The 16,191-nt window shown below is 36.1% G+C and overlaps 1 protein-coding gene across 3 annotated transcripts in view; it reads left to right on the top strand.

Moving 5' to 3' along the window:
- ATM (ATM serine/threonine kinase) overlaps window positions 1-15,606 on the top strand; it is a 69,310-nt gene extending 53,704 nt beyond the window's left edge. Inside the window, exons 49-63 of one of the 3 annotated variants that reach the window (XM_032190547.1) lie at window positions 383-597; window positions 1,123-1,330; window positions 2,252-2,365; window positions 2,758-2,916; window positions 4,259-4,397; window positions 4,772-4,854; window positions 6,177-6,317; window positions 7,260-7,376; window positions 8,127-8,276; window positions 9,372-9,537; window positions 10,789-10,875; window positions 10,962-11,076; window positions 13,151-13,214; window positions 13,889-14,025; window positions 14,149-15,606. In XM_032190547.1, the coding sequence (XP_032046438.1) occupies window positions 383-597; window positions 1,123-1,330; window positions 2,252-2,365; window positions 2,758-2,916; window positions 4,259-4,397; window positions 4,772-4,854; window positions 6,177-6,317; window positions 7,260-7,376; window positions 8,127-8,276; window positions 9,372-9,537; window positions 10,789-10,875; window positions 10,962-11,076; window positions 13,151-13,214; window positions 13,889-14,025; window positions 14,149-14,329 (2,076 nt within the window). In that variant the 3' untranslated portion in view covers window positions 14,330-15,606. Of the gene's footprint in view, window positions 1-382; window positions 598-1,122; window positions 1,331-2,251; window positions 2,366-2,757; window positions 2,917-4,258; window positions 4,398-4,771; window positions 4,855-6,176; window positions 6,318-7,259; window positions 7,377-8,126; window positions 8,277-9,371; window positions 9,538-10,788; window positions 10,876-10,961; window positions 11,077-13,150; window positions 13,215-13,888; window positions 14,026-14,145 lie in introns of all 3 variants that reach the window. The other 2 variants (XM_032190538.1, XM_032190555.1) reach the window with 2 other exon arrangements.
- Window positions 15,607-16,191: the final 585 nt, after the last annotated feature.

Here is a 16,191-nt window from a genome sequence, read left to right as displayed (position 1 = left end):
AGGAGATTCCCGTATAGTTGTTAAAGCTGTTTCATGTATGATATTTGACTGTTTGCACTGAAAAACACCGCAAAAATTAAATTCACTTAAAAAAATACTCAGTTTTATTATATATATATATATACACTATATTTCATATATGTATAAATTTCATATATATATATATATATATATGAAATATATATATATTTCATTAGAGGCAACCTTAACTATTCTGAACAAACAAGTGTCCCTGCTTGAGCATGGATTTGGACAAGATGACCTCAAGGGGTCACTTCCATTCTGATATTCTGTGATTATTAATAGCATTTGGTCAGGTATTATGCAGTAGTCACTATTCACCTGATTATCAGGCTTTTTATTATTGTAACTTCCCTTTTAGGCTGTGGAAATTGCTGCAAGTCACAGTGGAGACAGTGATGAGATGAAGAATGGAAAGATGAAGGCTTTCCTGTCTTTGGCTCGTTTCTCAGATAATCAGTACCAGCGAATTGAGAATTACATGAAATCCTCAGAGTTTGAAAACAAGCAAGCATTATTGAAGAAGGCCAAGGAGGAGGTTGGCCTCCTGAGAGAGCACAGAGTTGAGAGAAATAGGTGAGTGTTCAGACGGAGGTAGTTACTGTGGAGCCGTTAAAGGCTTTGTCTTTACTAACTCTGTCTGGCTGGGCAAGTGGTACAGCATGGGTCACACCTCTACAACTGAATTTTTACTTCTTTTCATAAAACAGTGCCTGAGCCCATAATGCTTGTTGCATAGTTTCTTTCTTAACTGGGCTTGGACATCATCTTGGAGAATCGCTAGATGATGTGGGCCAAAACTAAGGAGCTTTGCAACAACTGAACAGTATGGATGATTTCATCAAGACTGAGATTTTATCATTAGAAAGGAAAAAGACACTGACTGAAGATTTACTTAGAGTGGTGGATTTGCGTTGGACATGCCCCAAAAGAATAGCTCCTGCAGTTTTGTTTTGTAGATGTTTATTTTACTGGGCTTGTTAATACACAAGTTTAAAGAGAAAAAAAAAAAGGTTAAATTGCAAAGCAACAGAATTTGGACAGCCTAGTCCATTCATTGAGAAATAATGTGTTGTTTAAAAATAATGTCTGTTCACATAGATATACAGTGAAGGTTCAGCGAGAGCTTGATCTGGATGAATGTGCCATACATGCCCTAACTGAGGATCGTAAAAATTTCTTGTGTAAAGCAGTGGAGAACTATATCAGCTGTTTGCTAAGTGGAGAAGAACACGACATGTGGATCTTCCGACTCTGTTCCCTGTGGCTTGAAAATTCTGGAGTTGATAGAGTCAATGAAATGATGAAGGTATGTTTGCTGCTTTTTTTTTTCCTTATTATACTTTTACATTCAATTATCCACATCCTCTTCCTCCTCCTGTTTGTAAAGGATGAATTATAGTGCTGTGATGTACACTTTCTTGTATAGCTCCTTACCATTTCCATCAAAACTTTCCTTTTTCAGTCATTGCTCATAAGTTAGTTGCTCATCAGTAACGCTCTAATTCTCACTGCATTTTAATTTAATGTCAATGTAATTTAGCAAGTCGGTAAGATTTAATATACCTCATGATCTTTCACCGTTGTTACCTTGTTCTTTACATACCTTGAATGCTGCCCATATCCTTCTATGTCCTTTAGTATGTTATTCTAGATATATTCTATATACTTGTGGGTGAAAGGATGTACTGTTAGACTATCTGTAGAACATAGCAACCATGGACCAGAAAGGTTCTCATTCTGAGGTTGGTTCGTTCATTTCTGCAGTGATGTGGGATATCTGTCAATTCTTGCATGAATGATATGTATTTATAACAGAGATCTGTGTAATTTGCAATTGCTTCATTTTGTGTTAACTTTGTATTAACTTTCAAGAGTAGAAAGTGTTCCTTTACTCATGTTTTTAACACGCAGTTGTTTATTGTCTTAAAAACAAGGTTGTAATTTTTTTTATTAGGACTGTTTCTTGCCACAGTGAATCTAGAAATGTGGGCATTCTGAATTAACGTATCTAAGCTCTGCTCTAGTAGAATAGCAAATAGTACTTTCCTCATGAAGGACATTCAAGAGGCAGGAACCAAGATGATGTGATACTCACTTGATCACTCAGCAATAGTTACCCTGATAAAAAAAAAAAAGCAAAATCAAAATTTCTAACCTGGTATTTTATGATTACAGTCTTTGTTTTGGTGTTTAATGCAGCTTTCTTGCTGAATTTTCTCTACTACAGAAAAATGCAGAGAAAATCCCTTCATACAAATTTTTGCCTCTGATGTACCAACTGGCTGCTCGAATGGGAACCAAGATGATGGGTGGACTAGGATTTCATGAAGTTCTGAATAATGTAATTTATGCTTTTTTTGTACCTAAAGATACCTTGATTGGCTTAATGGTGCATACTCCTAAATAATATGTATCTTTCTTTATGCAGCTGTAGCACAATGAGTTATGGAGGTGGTGATGCAAAATCAATATTGTGGGTGGAGGGAGAGAGAGAATTGGGGAATTCTCATTGCTACTTTGTTGTTTTTGTTGTTGTATAAGAATAGTCTTATGCAGGTATAGAAATGTACCTTGAATGTATTACAATTCTGGAGGTAATGTCTAAGTGATATTACGACTCTTTATTTCTTATAAAGAGCCTTAGTAGCTCAAAAAAAATAATTTTGTTAGTTAAGTCATTTTATTTCTTCTGTATAATTTTCAATAATGGGATCTTTTTCTTTTCCTTGACAGCTGATGTCTAGAATTTCACTGGATCATCCGCATCATTCTTTGTTTATAATATTGGCTTTGGCAAATGCTAACAAAGATGATCTTCTGACAAAACCAGACTCGATAAGAAGAAATAAGTTAATTAAAACTGCACCAAAAGAAATCTCCCAGCTTGATGTGGTAACTATAAAAACTTATATTTCTATTCAGTTTTGTAATAAATATTTACTTACTTATTTCAAGGGCTGTTTTAGTGTAGAATTCAGCAGCAGAAAGAGTGGAAAGAAAGAAGTACTTTGTGACAAAAAGCTTTCTTTTGTGTGTGAATTGATAATTACTGTTGAAATTGTGTTTTACTGAGGCTAAACAAAACATAACGAACATTTTCTGCAACAAATACCCCCAATTATTGCATAGAATTTTGTGGTGAATGTCCTTGATGAATCATTCTCTAAAAGGCACTTCAGTTGCAGTAAGTGTTTGACTACGTTTATTGCTTATTGTTAAAAGTAGATACTGAGCATCTTTCTGCTTTAAGTGGTAACATCTGTTCTAGGTATTTAGCCTGGCGCAGTATACCTTTTGTTCCTTTGTATGACTTTAATTTGTTAAAAGCCATGATGAAGTGTAGTACTGACCTGCAGTTTCATGTTAATGTTGTCACTGTTTAATTTTTGTTGGAACCTGCCCATGGAATCGTCTCGTATCTGGATTTATGTCCTTTTTCTGCCCCATCATTATAGTCCTGGCATGGTTGTTACCATGGTCTCCTGTTTCCTTCTGGAGAGGAACCACAGTTTCCCATGTCATCTTCTTGTCACCAATGCACCTATAGAAGCCTTTCTTGTTGCCCTTGATGTCCCTGGCCAAATTTAATTCTAACAGGGCTTTGGCTTTTCTAACCCAATCCCTGGCTGCTCAGACAATGTCTCTGTATCCCTCCCAGGCTCTGTCCTTGCTTCCACTCTCCATAGGCCTTCTTTTTCTGTTTGAGTTTGCCCAGAAGCTCCTTGTTCATCCATGCAGGCCTCCTGGCGTTTTTGCCCAACTTCCTCTGTGTTAGGATGCATCACTCCTGAGCTGGGAGGGAGGGGATCCTTGAATATTAACCAACTTTCGTAGGCCCCTCTTCCCTCCAGGCCTCTTTCCCCATGGTACTCTACCAAGCAGATCCCTGAAGAGGGCAGAATCTGCTCTCCTGAAATCCAGGGTAGAGAGCTTGCTGTGCTCCCTCCTTGCTGCTGCCCTCTGGATCCAATGGTGGTCTTTAAGGTCTCTTCCAACACAAACCATTCTATGATTCTAATTGTACTTAAATGACTGCATGTTACTATGCATCCTTAATCTTACAAGATGTAATTTGCAATTGATATTTTTATTTTATTTTATTTTATTTTATTTTATTTTATTTTATTTTATTTTATTTTATTTTATTTTATTTTATTTTATTTTATTTTATTTTATTTTATTTTATTTTATTTTATTTTATTTTATTTTATTTTATTTTATTTTATTTTTTTAGGACAGGATGGAGGCTGCTAGCAATATAATCAATATCATAAGAAAAAGGAGAGCTCGTATGGTTAGAGATATTGAATCCCTTTGTGATGCTTACATCATATTAGCAAATGTAGATGCTAGTCCGTGGAAATCTCAAAGAAGTAAGTCTTGAAAAAAAGATTTTCATTTTCAATAGTGAAGATATATATATATATTTTTAATATATATATATATATAAATATAAATATATATATATATTCTTGGATGAAAAAAATATATATGAAAGAGATACTGTGATAACATTGTGCCTTTTGATAAATGTAGTATTTAGTCTGGATTAAAAGCTGTAGTAGTTGCTTATACTGTAAGGACTTTGTGACTATGAAACTCCAGAAAACCCCAATTGTGTGTTGGTCATCTTCATTAGTTCAGAAGATGTATGCAGTAAGATTTTGTATCTCAGAAACTGTTTTTGTGACCTTCAATGTGTGTTCATAATTCTAACTGTAAAGCTATGAATTCTATTTAATTACAGAAGGAATAAGTATTCCTGCTGACCAGCCAATTACTAAACTGAAGAACCTGGAGGATGTTGTTGTCCCTACCATGGAAATTAAGGTGACTGAAGTTGAAATAGTTCTACATTATAGTATCAAATCTTAGATTCAGGTTTCTCTAATGACAGTCAGAGCATTTCTCTCTTCATCAGATTCCCATGTTCTTCACAGGCCAGCCTATCTGGGCTCTTTTTCCTGTGAGGCGGGAGATACAGGGTGAGATCCTTGCTTTTGGAAGGCCTTTAGAAATTTTTATAAGACCATGACCCCAAAGTATACGATAGCATCTTATCATATGAAGATGATTTTGCCCCTGTTAGCACTGGCTAGTCTTTCATCATTGAAAGGGGTGATGAGGCATCTAAACAACAGAGAGGATGTGGAAATCTGAATCTCTTACTTTATAGGTGCTAGCTCAGAGTTTTAAGGAGGCGTTTCATGTACGTAAAGCTGTGAAATTAAATAGATCTGCCTCTTCTGCTCTTCCCAGTTGGCCAGCTTGTGTGCGTTAGCTCAGTAATTTAGTAATGGTAAATGATCCATTCCCATTAGCATGAGCTTTTGATTGGATGGGTGCATTGGCACCCATTCTTATATGCCTGAATATGTGGGCATGCTTCCTCTACCTAGGAAACGTAGCTGTTTGAGGAGTGTGGAGCTGTATTTTGGGCCAGCTGCCTAAAATGTAAGTGTTTGAAGCTGAGCTTCCATTGAAGTGCCGCTGGCTATCTCTGTACAGCTGAATAGAACAGCCCAATGGAATATTTTATGCTGTTTAACTTCAGAGGTCAGAAATTGCCACCCATGCTAAATAGCACTTGTTTGTACGGCTCCTCTTGGTCTTGGGTATTGCTCCTTGTTAAGATACAATTGTTATTGTCTTTGCTTCTCTTCTTCCCCTGTACAATTTATCTAAAACAGTAGGAGGTCTGTAGTATAAACAACTCAAATGGAATTTCCTTACAGCTAATTTAGTAGGGTTACTTTGTGGCATGGGGATATCCAGGATGGTTTAAGATACAGATCATACAGATTTGGGCAGTTTTAGAATAGTAGATTGGGTCCATTTGTAGGCTAGTGTAAATCTGATGTCCGCTGACCATACACAAATATTTTTTGGGAGAATGCTAGTTGGCATGGGCTGGAATTGAGTCCCAGGTTGTTTGGAAGCGGCAGGTCCCCTCCACCAAGGGGGCAGACAAGCAGGAATCAAACTCATTCCTTTGCTCAGCATATCTTTGTAAATTTTATGGTTATTATCCTTGTAGATGACAGAACGTTTATATTAATACTTAGAATATAGTTTCCAAACAAATCATTAATGCTTTCTCTGGGGCAAATGGAGATCATATTTCTATTAATTTTAAACTAATATAATTTCAGGTGGATCCCACTGGAAAATATGAAAATTTGGTGACAATAAAGTCTTTTAAGCCAGAATTTCACTTAGCAGGAGGCCTGAATCTGCCTAAAATAATAGACTGTATAGGATCAGATGGTAAAGAAAGGAGGCAGCTGGTTAAGGTAGGTTCTGTCTGTTGTAGGGGCATCTCAGAGATTTGGAATGTTGGAATTTTTAAGTTCTCATCTCAGTTTTCTCTGGTATCACTCGTGTACTATATGCAAAATTTTCACAGTTCGGTGTCAGTTTTCTCTGTTTAGGGAACAGAGAATGAAAATGCATTTTCCTTTAATAAAGGAAATCACAAAGTATCTCATAATTAATGTTATTGTAAATATTTTCAACAATATGCAGTAGCTTACCTGACAATTACCAGACCTGCTGAGTTGTGTGGTCATGTGACAAGTGACCTGCAGCAAATAAAAGCCATCAGCATTTTCTGTAAAATACCTCCGTTTTTCTTTTTTTCCCTATAGAAAAATCATTATGATTCAGTGACAATTGAATACATGCACGTAGACACAAATCTCTAAACAAAAAAATTTCATTAAACTCAGTTCGTTACATTCTGTCTGTCCCTTCTGGCCTTGTAAACATTCATCAGCTGCTCTAAGAGTTCTGATTTGCTGTTAAGTATGGGGTAGTTTTGAAAGTCTTAAAGGGAAGCCTTTAAGATGTACAATCCTTAATCAGAATTGCAGTACCAACTGATGCTGCTTCAGCTGTGTGCTGGATTGCTAAATACGGTAAATGAAACACCTTTTTAAAAAAAGGTACCTTAAGGAATGTAGATTCATTGAAACCTTAATTGAATAACATTTGTGAAAAAAGAGAAGAAAAAAGTGATAAGTTAACGATAATACTGCTTAAACAACTGCGTACTATTAGAAAACCAAATATAGATGAAAACCAATTGTTAATTACATTTTATTGCAGTTGATTATTGTGGAAAAGTAATTTGTGTTTTGTGGATTTATTTTTTCTGTATATTATAAAGTTGCAAAACAAGAAGTTGTATGCTGAAAAAAAGTTCTCTTTAACTGCTTTTTCTATTTATGCTACAGGGACGTGACGATCTGAGACAAGATGCTGTTATGCAACAGGTTTTCCAGATGTGTAATACATTGCTCCAGCAAAACACTGAAACACGAAAGAGAAAATTAGCTATCCGAAGATACAAGGTAACCCTGAACAGATGCTGAAAGTGGAGGAATTAATACTAATGATACTGATAAAGCATATTTTCCTATTCTCCTCTTCTTAATCTAAAGACAATTTCAAAGTATATTTATTTATGTGTTGTTAAAAGTGTTGCTGTGATGGCGACCTGAGTAAGTGCTCTAAAAGTATAAGTTCTTGTCCTTGACAAGTGAGATTTGTGTGTTCTGGAATCTCTAAAGGAAAATATGTGAACTGCTAGCATAGTCTAAGACACAGTTTGATTCACATTCTTAAAATAGTTTTCAATGAAGATGCATGTTTGTACGTGTATAAAAATGAATGAGAGCAGGGAGGAAGAAAATGAGGGGTTATGTTATGAGATAAAGAGACTTCTATAAGAAAAAAAATTAAGGAAACAGGCAGTAGCTATTTCCCTGAGGTCTGGACATTGTTCATTCTCAAGGAGAGTTCTGTCTTCTAGAATACTGATACAAACAAGCAAACTGAATAGACTAAGATGTAATGAAGTATGTAGTGGAAGGTCCTCTGGGCTAAAAAAAAAAAATAAATTGCAAGAATATACTAGAAGAACCTTGAGTTTATGTTATATATGCATAGCCATACATTAAAATCATATATTTTGGCCAGCTCTGTGGTTTGATTTTGTGTCTTTTTAAACAAACGCAAATATCCGCTGAGGATCTGCAGTATGTATTTGTAGCTCTGTGTGTGTCTCCCTCTCCCATGCAGCACTGGTTTTGTTTTCACAGGTAGTTCCCCTTTCTCAGAAAAGTGGCGTTCTGGAGTGGTGCTCAGGAACAACTCCCCTTGGGGAGTTTCTTGTGAATATCGAGGAGGGAGCTCACAAGAGATACAGGCCTAAAGATTACTCAAGTTATCAGTGCCAGAAGATAATGATGGTGAGACAAAATAATTAAAGAAAAATATCTAGCTCATATTCTGCTACACAGAAAAGGTTTCTTTAAGTATATAAGGTTATACTTTTAGTATATAACAATGGTATTAATATGTCTTCAGACTAATCTGAATGCAGCCTGGGAAGAGTCTTTACAACACAAAAATAGCGGAATGAATGTTTGTTGTAGGAAAGATTTGAATACAGTTAAATCTCCAGGAAATCTGTGAAATGTTTTCTAGAATATAAATACATCAGAATACCAGAACGATTGTTACAGAGACCCAACAGATTCAGTGTAAAGTTATCTTAGAAAATTACTTTATACATGTAATTTATTCATGTTTCTCATTGCATTGAAAAATAATTTTATTTTCCTGAGTAAGCCAAAATGCTAAATATTAATCCTTGGGAAAAAAATGGGTTTAGAATCCAGCTGAGATGAACGCATGGTCTTAACTGCCATAAGACAGTGTGAAGAGGTCTGGCTCTTGTGTGCTGACAGCCATGCACAGAAAGAAAAAAAAACAAAAACAAAAAACAAAAAACACTAAAGACTAAAAGGAAGACTAAATAATGCCCACTACCATATGAAAAGGACAGTAAATAGACTCAGCAGTCACTGCAGACAGTTTTACCTGTTGCTTTACATAGACACGAGGTGCAAGAAATTAATTTCTTTTAAATCTGTATAGAATTAACAGGATAAAAGTGTGCTTAATTGTGACTTTGTACAGCTTTTGCATTTGAATGAATGAGTGAGAATGACTTTCTCACAATTGTGTGAAGCCATCAGAAAAGCAACAGAAGAGAGTGCGGGGGAAGTATGTCCCAACAAGATGCATTTACCCATATATATAAAATATGTGCAGCCACTGAACCAAAGGAATGGGATGTGTTTTTCACATGTAGCCCATGAGTTGTGTATGAAAATATAGTCGTTTAGTAAAACAGACAAAAAGGTGCATTAATGATTGCTTTAAAAAATGCAGTTCATAGCTGAGAGAAACAAGTGAGAACAGCATTTGGGGAAGGGGAAGAGCTGTATTTCTTTCCAAAACAGTCAGTCACAGGGGAAACATTTCATATGTATTTAAAGGATGCACAGAAGAAACATTCTGAAGAGAAATACAACATCTTCATGAAGGTCTGTGAGAATTTTCAACCCGTGTTTCGTTATTTCTGCATGGAAAAATTCCTGGATCCAGCTGTGTGGTTTGAAAAACGGTTGGCATACACTCGCAGTGTGGCTACTTCTTCTATAGGTATTGTATTGAACTATGAACATGGCTTTTTAAATTATGTAAAAAAAGAATTTATGCCATTTCAGATGTAATGGCTTTTCAGATTTTGACACTTGTCAGAAAATGGTGGGGGGTGAACAAAAAATTTCATCAAGAGCACCAGCACTGTTTTTGTAATTAAAATTTCTGACCCCCCATCCCCTTTTTCTGCAGTAGAAACACAAAATGAAATTGTTTCTTTATTTTCTGTATATGTGGTTCGTATATTTAGGTTCTGGTAGTTTTTACCTAACTAATTCTGTTACTGTGCTTTAAGATTTTTTTCATTGCATCTGTAGTCTCAAATGTAGTAACTGATTTGAAAGGCTTAATCTTTTACTTTCCATTTGCTGGCATCATTAGGCATGGCCAAAATGGTTATTTAAGCTTTGGCATTTTTCTTTGATTTTTCTATTTCAATTAATAAGGGTATGCACACAGATTCTGGACTTCTTCTGGATGACTCAGTTTCATATCGTGTCTCTGGAAGATATTTGATAGTATATTGTACCCATTACAGTAGACTGTATCTTATATGTTAGCATATTGTTTATACACTCCCTTTTTGCTGAAAAATTAAGTAAATCTACAGTCTAGCAGAATTCAGATGAAAGAATTTTATAGGAAATATTAATCCATGTCCATTAGATAGGAAAAAAAAAGCATCAAGGTTTCATGTGAAGGCTTTCTGAATGTGAGGACAGTAAAGCACTGAAGTAGGCTTACAGGAAAGATCTTATAATTTGGAGATTTTTAAAACCAAATTAGACAGGAATCACTTAGGAAAAATTTAGTGGTAGAGCTGCCCTGACTGAATCATGGTTATATGACACTGTGGGTTAAAAGGTTTTCTTAGAAATAGTAATAATAAGAAACCCCTCACTTTACTGTGTACTTTTTATCTTTTTTTTTTTTTTAATTCAAAATTGTAAAATTGTTTGTTTAACCTATCTACAGAGAGAAGTGGGCAAGAAGTCTGTGAAATAGATAATAACCTTACGCATCTGTATCAGAACTGCCATTTTGCAATTGCGTTCAGTCAACCTTTTTTTTAATTTGTGGAATGACATTTGCTCTTTACTGGAGTAACACATTCACATGGGGGAAGAAATAGTCTCACTTTAAATTTGTTTACTTGTGTTAAACTGATTTGAATAATCTTCTGTTTGTTAAGTGATCCCTGTTTCTTATGGCATGTAAATAATGGTTTCAGAACTTTCCTTTTTCTTTTAGTCGGCTACATACTTGGACTTGGAGACAGACATGTTCATAACATCCTGATAGATGAACAAACTGCAGAACTAGTGCATATAGATTTGGGTAAGTGGGACAGAAAAGACAGCTTTCGTTTTTATTTACTTGAACTGTTGTTGTTTTTTTTAAACGTGTATTATTTTTTCATTTAGGAGTTGCTTTTGAGCAAGGTAAAATCCTTCCCACACCAGAGACTGTTCCATTTAGATTAACCAGGGATATTGTGGACGGAATGGGTATTACTGGAGTGGAAGGAGTCTTCAGAAGGTAAGTGATCCCATACGGCATAGGGGTAAGGAGGCAGCAGTGTATTTATGGCATTATGGGTTGTTTTATGTTATCTGGGCACCACAGTATAAAAAGGACATGAAACTGTTGGAGAGTGTGCAGAGGAGGGCTGTGAAGATGGTGAAAGGCCTGGAGGGGAAGACGTACGAGGAACGGCTGAGGTCACTGGGCCTGTTCAGCCTGGAGAAGAGGAGGCTGAGGGGAGACCTCATCACAGTCTACAACTTCCTTGTAAGGGGGTGTCGAGAGGCAGGAGACCTTTTCTCCATTAACACTAGTGACAGGACCCGCGGGAACAGGGTTAAGCTGAGGCAGGGGAAATTTAGGCTGGACGTCAGGAGGGGGTTCTTCACAGAGAGGGTGGTTGCACACTGGAACAGGCTCCCCAGGGAAGTGGTCACTGCACCGAGCCTGTCTGAATTTAAGAAGAGATTGGACTGTGCACTTAGTCACATGGTCTGAGCTTTTGGGTAGACCTGTGCGGTGTCAAGAGTTGGACTTGATGATCCTTAAGGGTCCCTTCCAACTCAGGATATTCTATGATTCTATGATTCTATGTTAAGTAGTCTCAGTGCTTGAGGGGAGACTTAATTTCTGTTGATAATATCCAAAACTAAATGCTGACCTCTAAATCATGCACTGTTATTCATGTAACCAGATAAACATTCCATTATTGTTACTTAGTGTCTCATATTCTTCACTAAATAATGGGTTAATGTCACCCTCTTGTGAATCTCAGGGTTGGCTCAGTGCTTCTAAAGGCTCCACAACTAAATTTCATCCCTCAATTTACACTGCTAGGGTTTGTTTTCTTCAGATCTATGATCCTTTAAAACTGTACTATATATCCAAGCCATGAAGTTCCTTTAAATTGTTTTGTTCTCTTATTTCTGTTCATTTTTATTTTGTTTTTTAAGTAATTTGTTGTCTGTTTCCTCTTTTGATTCATATTTTTGGTATCGCTTTGCAAGTGCAAAATATAAATCTCACAACAGATTTGAGCTGCAAGACAGAAAACTACCCAAAGGGATGAGTTTCTGTTAACTCCCATCTTATTTCATGCTAACGACCCAAGAGGGCCCCAAAAAGCAGGTCATTTCTCTCACTGGGGGCTTTCATTATATTAATGCTTGCAAACCCTAAATTTCATGTCTTTCAAAAACATGTAACGTAAGCATTGTCTTTGTAAGGTAGCATTTAATAAGTCCTACTGTACATTTGTACTGTGAAGGAACAATCACTGCCACTTCTATTCTAACCATGATGCTCTCAAATTCACTGTTTCTTGTTATTTCTGAGACTTTTGTCCCATGATACAGAAAAAAGTAAATTGTTTGGCTCTGGCAGAAGGAAATACAGTTTCTGGTGCAGATTTTGTTTCTGCCTTAGCCATACTGATCTGTAAGTAACAGAACAGGTGTAAGTGTACAAACAAGGCATCTCAAGATTGGGTGTGAACAGTCAGTTAACTTGTAGTGTATGTTCTGATCCTGAAGTAGGTAAGGAGGCCGACTCTTTCCCTGAAGAGTATCTGTCTCATAAGGAAAGTTTCTTATGACTTTCAGACGCCCAGTTCAGTGGGGAGTGAGTGTAAATAGCAACATCTACATCTAAAGCTGTTGGAGAGATTTCAGAAGTAGCTTAATGTCTTTGGCCACTGAATCTCCTTGTTCCATATGAAGGTAGCCTGCCAAGATTCTCTGATGTCTTGCAGAGCACCTCTGGCACGCACATTTTCACCCAGCCAAGCAGTACTGCCATTGTGGCATACCACAGCAATCGGTGGTGGCTCGGTGCTTAATTCTTAATAGAAACAGTTCAGACAGTGAAACAGGTAATCTCTTTCCCACAGGGAGTTAATCAGTTCTGTATATATTCTCCTTATGGTCTTAAAGTTCTCAATTTCTTCATTTTCTCTAAAATGGAAACAGACAGGTTACTCGTATGTTAGAAATTAGCCTTGAATAAGGATACAAATACCCATTTCCAAAATGATGAAAATACAATTTAATTTACTCCAAATAATCTAAAAATGCGGTAAAATATTTTCTAGATGCTGTGAGAAAACAATGGCTGTTATGAGAAATTCTCAAGAAGCTTTGCTGACCATTGTAGAGGTAACTATTTTATCATTCTTTCCGATAGCAAGCTGCCACAATATCATCAATTTCTGGTCTTTGTACACATTACTATACTATGTAAATTTATATTTATGGCTTGTCTTTTAATTATTTTTTTTTTTAATTTTCATTTAGTAGCATTGATCAGATTTGTCAATTCATGTAATCTTCAGTAAGATCAAGACCAGTCTGTACTTTCTATGGGAACTATTTGTTTCAGGCATACACACTTCTCCCTGTTGAGTAACTAAAATATTTCTGGCTATCTTCTAGCTGCAAAGCATCATTCCTAGCATGAGTAGTGCCAGGTGAATTAAATCCTCTTTGTTTAAGTCACAAAGAAGTGAATTAAACTTCAGCATTTGCTATGCTTTAAAAATAAATCATATGTGTCTGGAAGTTTATTAAAAATGATCTCTTCATTGCTGTGAATGTCAAAACTGAGTCAAGTATGCAGAACACACACACCTGCAAATGATCAGATGTTCTTTCATCATTACTCTGTTTACTAAGCATTTTAGCCCAATTCTATTGGATTTTCAAAAAAAAAAAAAAAAAAAGTTTAATCTGGTTAGCATGAACATCACCAACTGACCATTGCTCTTCCTGTTAGGTCACTGAGCTAGCTGTAATTAACAGTTAAATTAAATAGATGTTTGTTTACTGTGTAGGTGCTGCTGTATGATCCCCTCTTTGACTGGACCATGAACCCCTTGAAAGCTTTGTATTTGCAGCAGAGACCAGAGGATGAGGCTGACATGAGCTCCACACTCGGTGCTGATCCCCAAGAATGTAAAAGAAAAGCCAGGTGAAAAATTTATGTATTTTTTATTGTCTCTTGCTGTGTTTTACCTTTTTATTACCAAAATTGCTCGTTCTGGTCAGGATCATACCTAGTGCCATTGTTTTTCTGTCTTTATTCTGCCAGCAGCGATGACCAGAGTTTTAACAAAGTGGCTGAACGCGTCCTGATGAGACTTCAGGAGAAGCTGAAAGGCGTTGAAGAAGGAACAGTGCTCAGCGTGGGAGGACAGGTGAACCTCCTCATCCAGCAGGCCATGGACCCTAAAAACCTGAGCCAACTCTTTCCTGGATGGAAACCCTGGGTGTGACTTGAGAGGTTCTAGGATTCTAGTATATATTTCTAAGCAGCAAGTGTCTAAACATTTCAAGTTTGTATTTTCCAATGAAACATTGGATCAGGTCAACTCTAAAGGTTTATACCTATTAGTATTAGGTGGATGCTTTGGGAGTTCGTTTTTTTTTCTCGAGAACCTGTTACCAAGAAAGCATTCTTTTTTTCCCTCCACGTATGTTCACCATACAGTATAAAACAGCCAGTGCTGTGACGTTCCTTGTGACTTGCAAGGGCTTTGCTCAGGCACACTGGATGCAGTGTTCTTTAAGCCTGAGATTCATTTCCTTTGTCTGTCTGTTAAATATTTAGTCTGGATTATGATAATCCAGTATGGTGACATGGCTGGTCTGAAAACCAGGAGTCATGAAACAGCCAAAGTGCATTTCAGAAGGGAGGGGGCATCCTTTAAAGATAATGCTTTAATGACACTTGCCAAAAGTGTAAAAGAAAACAAGAGAACTTCATGTTTAAAGACTTGAAAGTTGTTTATTTTTTTTTATCTTTGTTAAATGGACAATTTTTTATAGAGATAAGGTCATTGAGTCAAATGTAATACTGCTGTTTTTTCATGTTGAAATTATGATTGTACCTAATTTCATAGCATTTCTTTAATACTATGAAACAAAAAAAAAAAAGATCATAGTTTTTGTAACTCTAACTTCTGTGACTGACTGTACAGTGAAGTGTAGTATACGAGTTAACCCCTCTGAAGTAAACAGTCATTCTGTATCTGGAATACCTTTCAGAAACATTAAAGTTTTATTTTGGGCACACATACACACACAAAAAAAGATTCTGAATGTATACATTTTTACAGAAGGCATTGCTCATTTTGAAATAAAAATAATGGAAAGAATAGTCTGTGAATATTGATCATAGAAGAATCCCATCAAATAAGTGTCATTGGTATATTTAATAAATCTTTCTGAATCATCTTTGTAAAAATATGAATAAAAATTGGGACACTCTCACATTATCCTAGTTTATGCATTTTTGCAGCGGTGTAAGCGAGGAAGTTCTGGTCTCATTAACATTTCACTGTTTTTTATTTTATTCTCACAATTTTGATGCTGCTTCTTTGTTTTATATGTTATTGTCAACATAGCAAGATGTATCTTTTGTATTTTGTTTCCATCAAGTTGGCATAAATTTCTGTTTATGTTCAGAACCAAGTGTGTGTCCTGTTTTTTCTGTGACAAATAACTCCCATGCAGGAATACAGTGATGTGTTCTCTGAAAATTAAACTTATGTGACAAGCTGGAAAGGACTGAACAAAAAACACTTGAAGAGTTTATACTTTTAAGCATGGATTAAAAAAATACAATACTGTTACTGATTTTTTCCTCATACGTTTTATAGTGGAAATTCTATGGGCTTTTTTGTTTGTTTTCCGTATTAAAGCTCTAGCTATTCATACCAATGAATGTTGCATAAAAGCATTTGTCAGATGCTGTCCTTCCCTCATAAGTTACAGATGCTCCACTTGAAAAGGAACACTTTCATCTTGCTGAGCTGCAATTTAGCTTTGTTATTTAAAATAAGCATTGAAACCATTAATATTAATACAGGTGTCTAAGGAAAGTGTAACGTCAGAGGAAATAATTAAATTAATTATTCCTCTGCAGTGCTCTTAACTTGGTACTTAGTGTCTAGATTTTGAATGCCCTTATATTTGCAATTGTTCAAGGTGAAAGAAATGCAAATAAAAATGCAGGGTAAATATGGTAAATGTAATTGAAACCTGCTTACATTCTTTGTAAGCTCCTGTAGCAGTCACCACCTAGCTGACAAACTTGTAAGCAGTTCGAATGATTAACAAATCCTGGAGTCTCCAA

Source organism: Aythya fuligula, chromosome 1 (assembly GCF_009819795.1).
Source record: "Aythya fuligula isolate bAytFul2 chromosome 1, bAytFul2.pri, whole genome shotgun sequence".
NCBI lineage: Eukaryota > Metazoa > Chordata > Aves > Anseriformes > Anatidae > Aythya > Aythya fuligula.
This window is presented reverse-complemented; position numbering and strand designations above follow the sequence as displayed.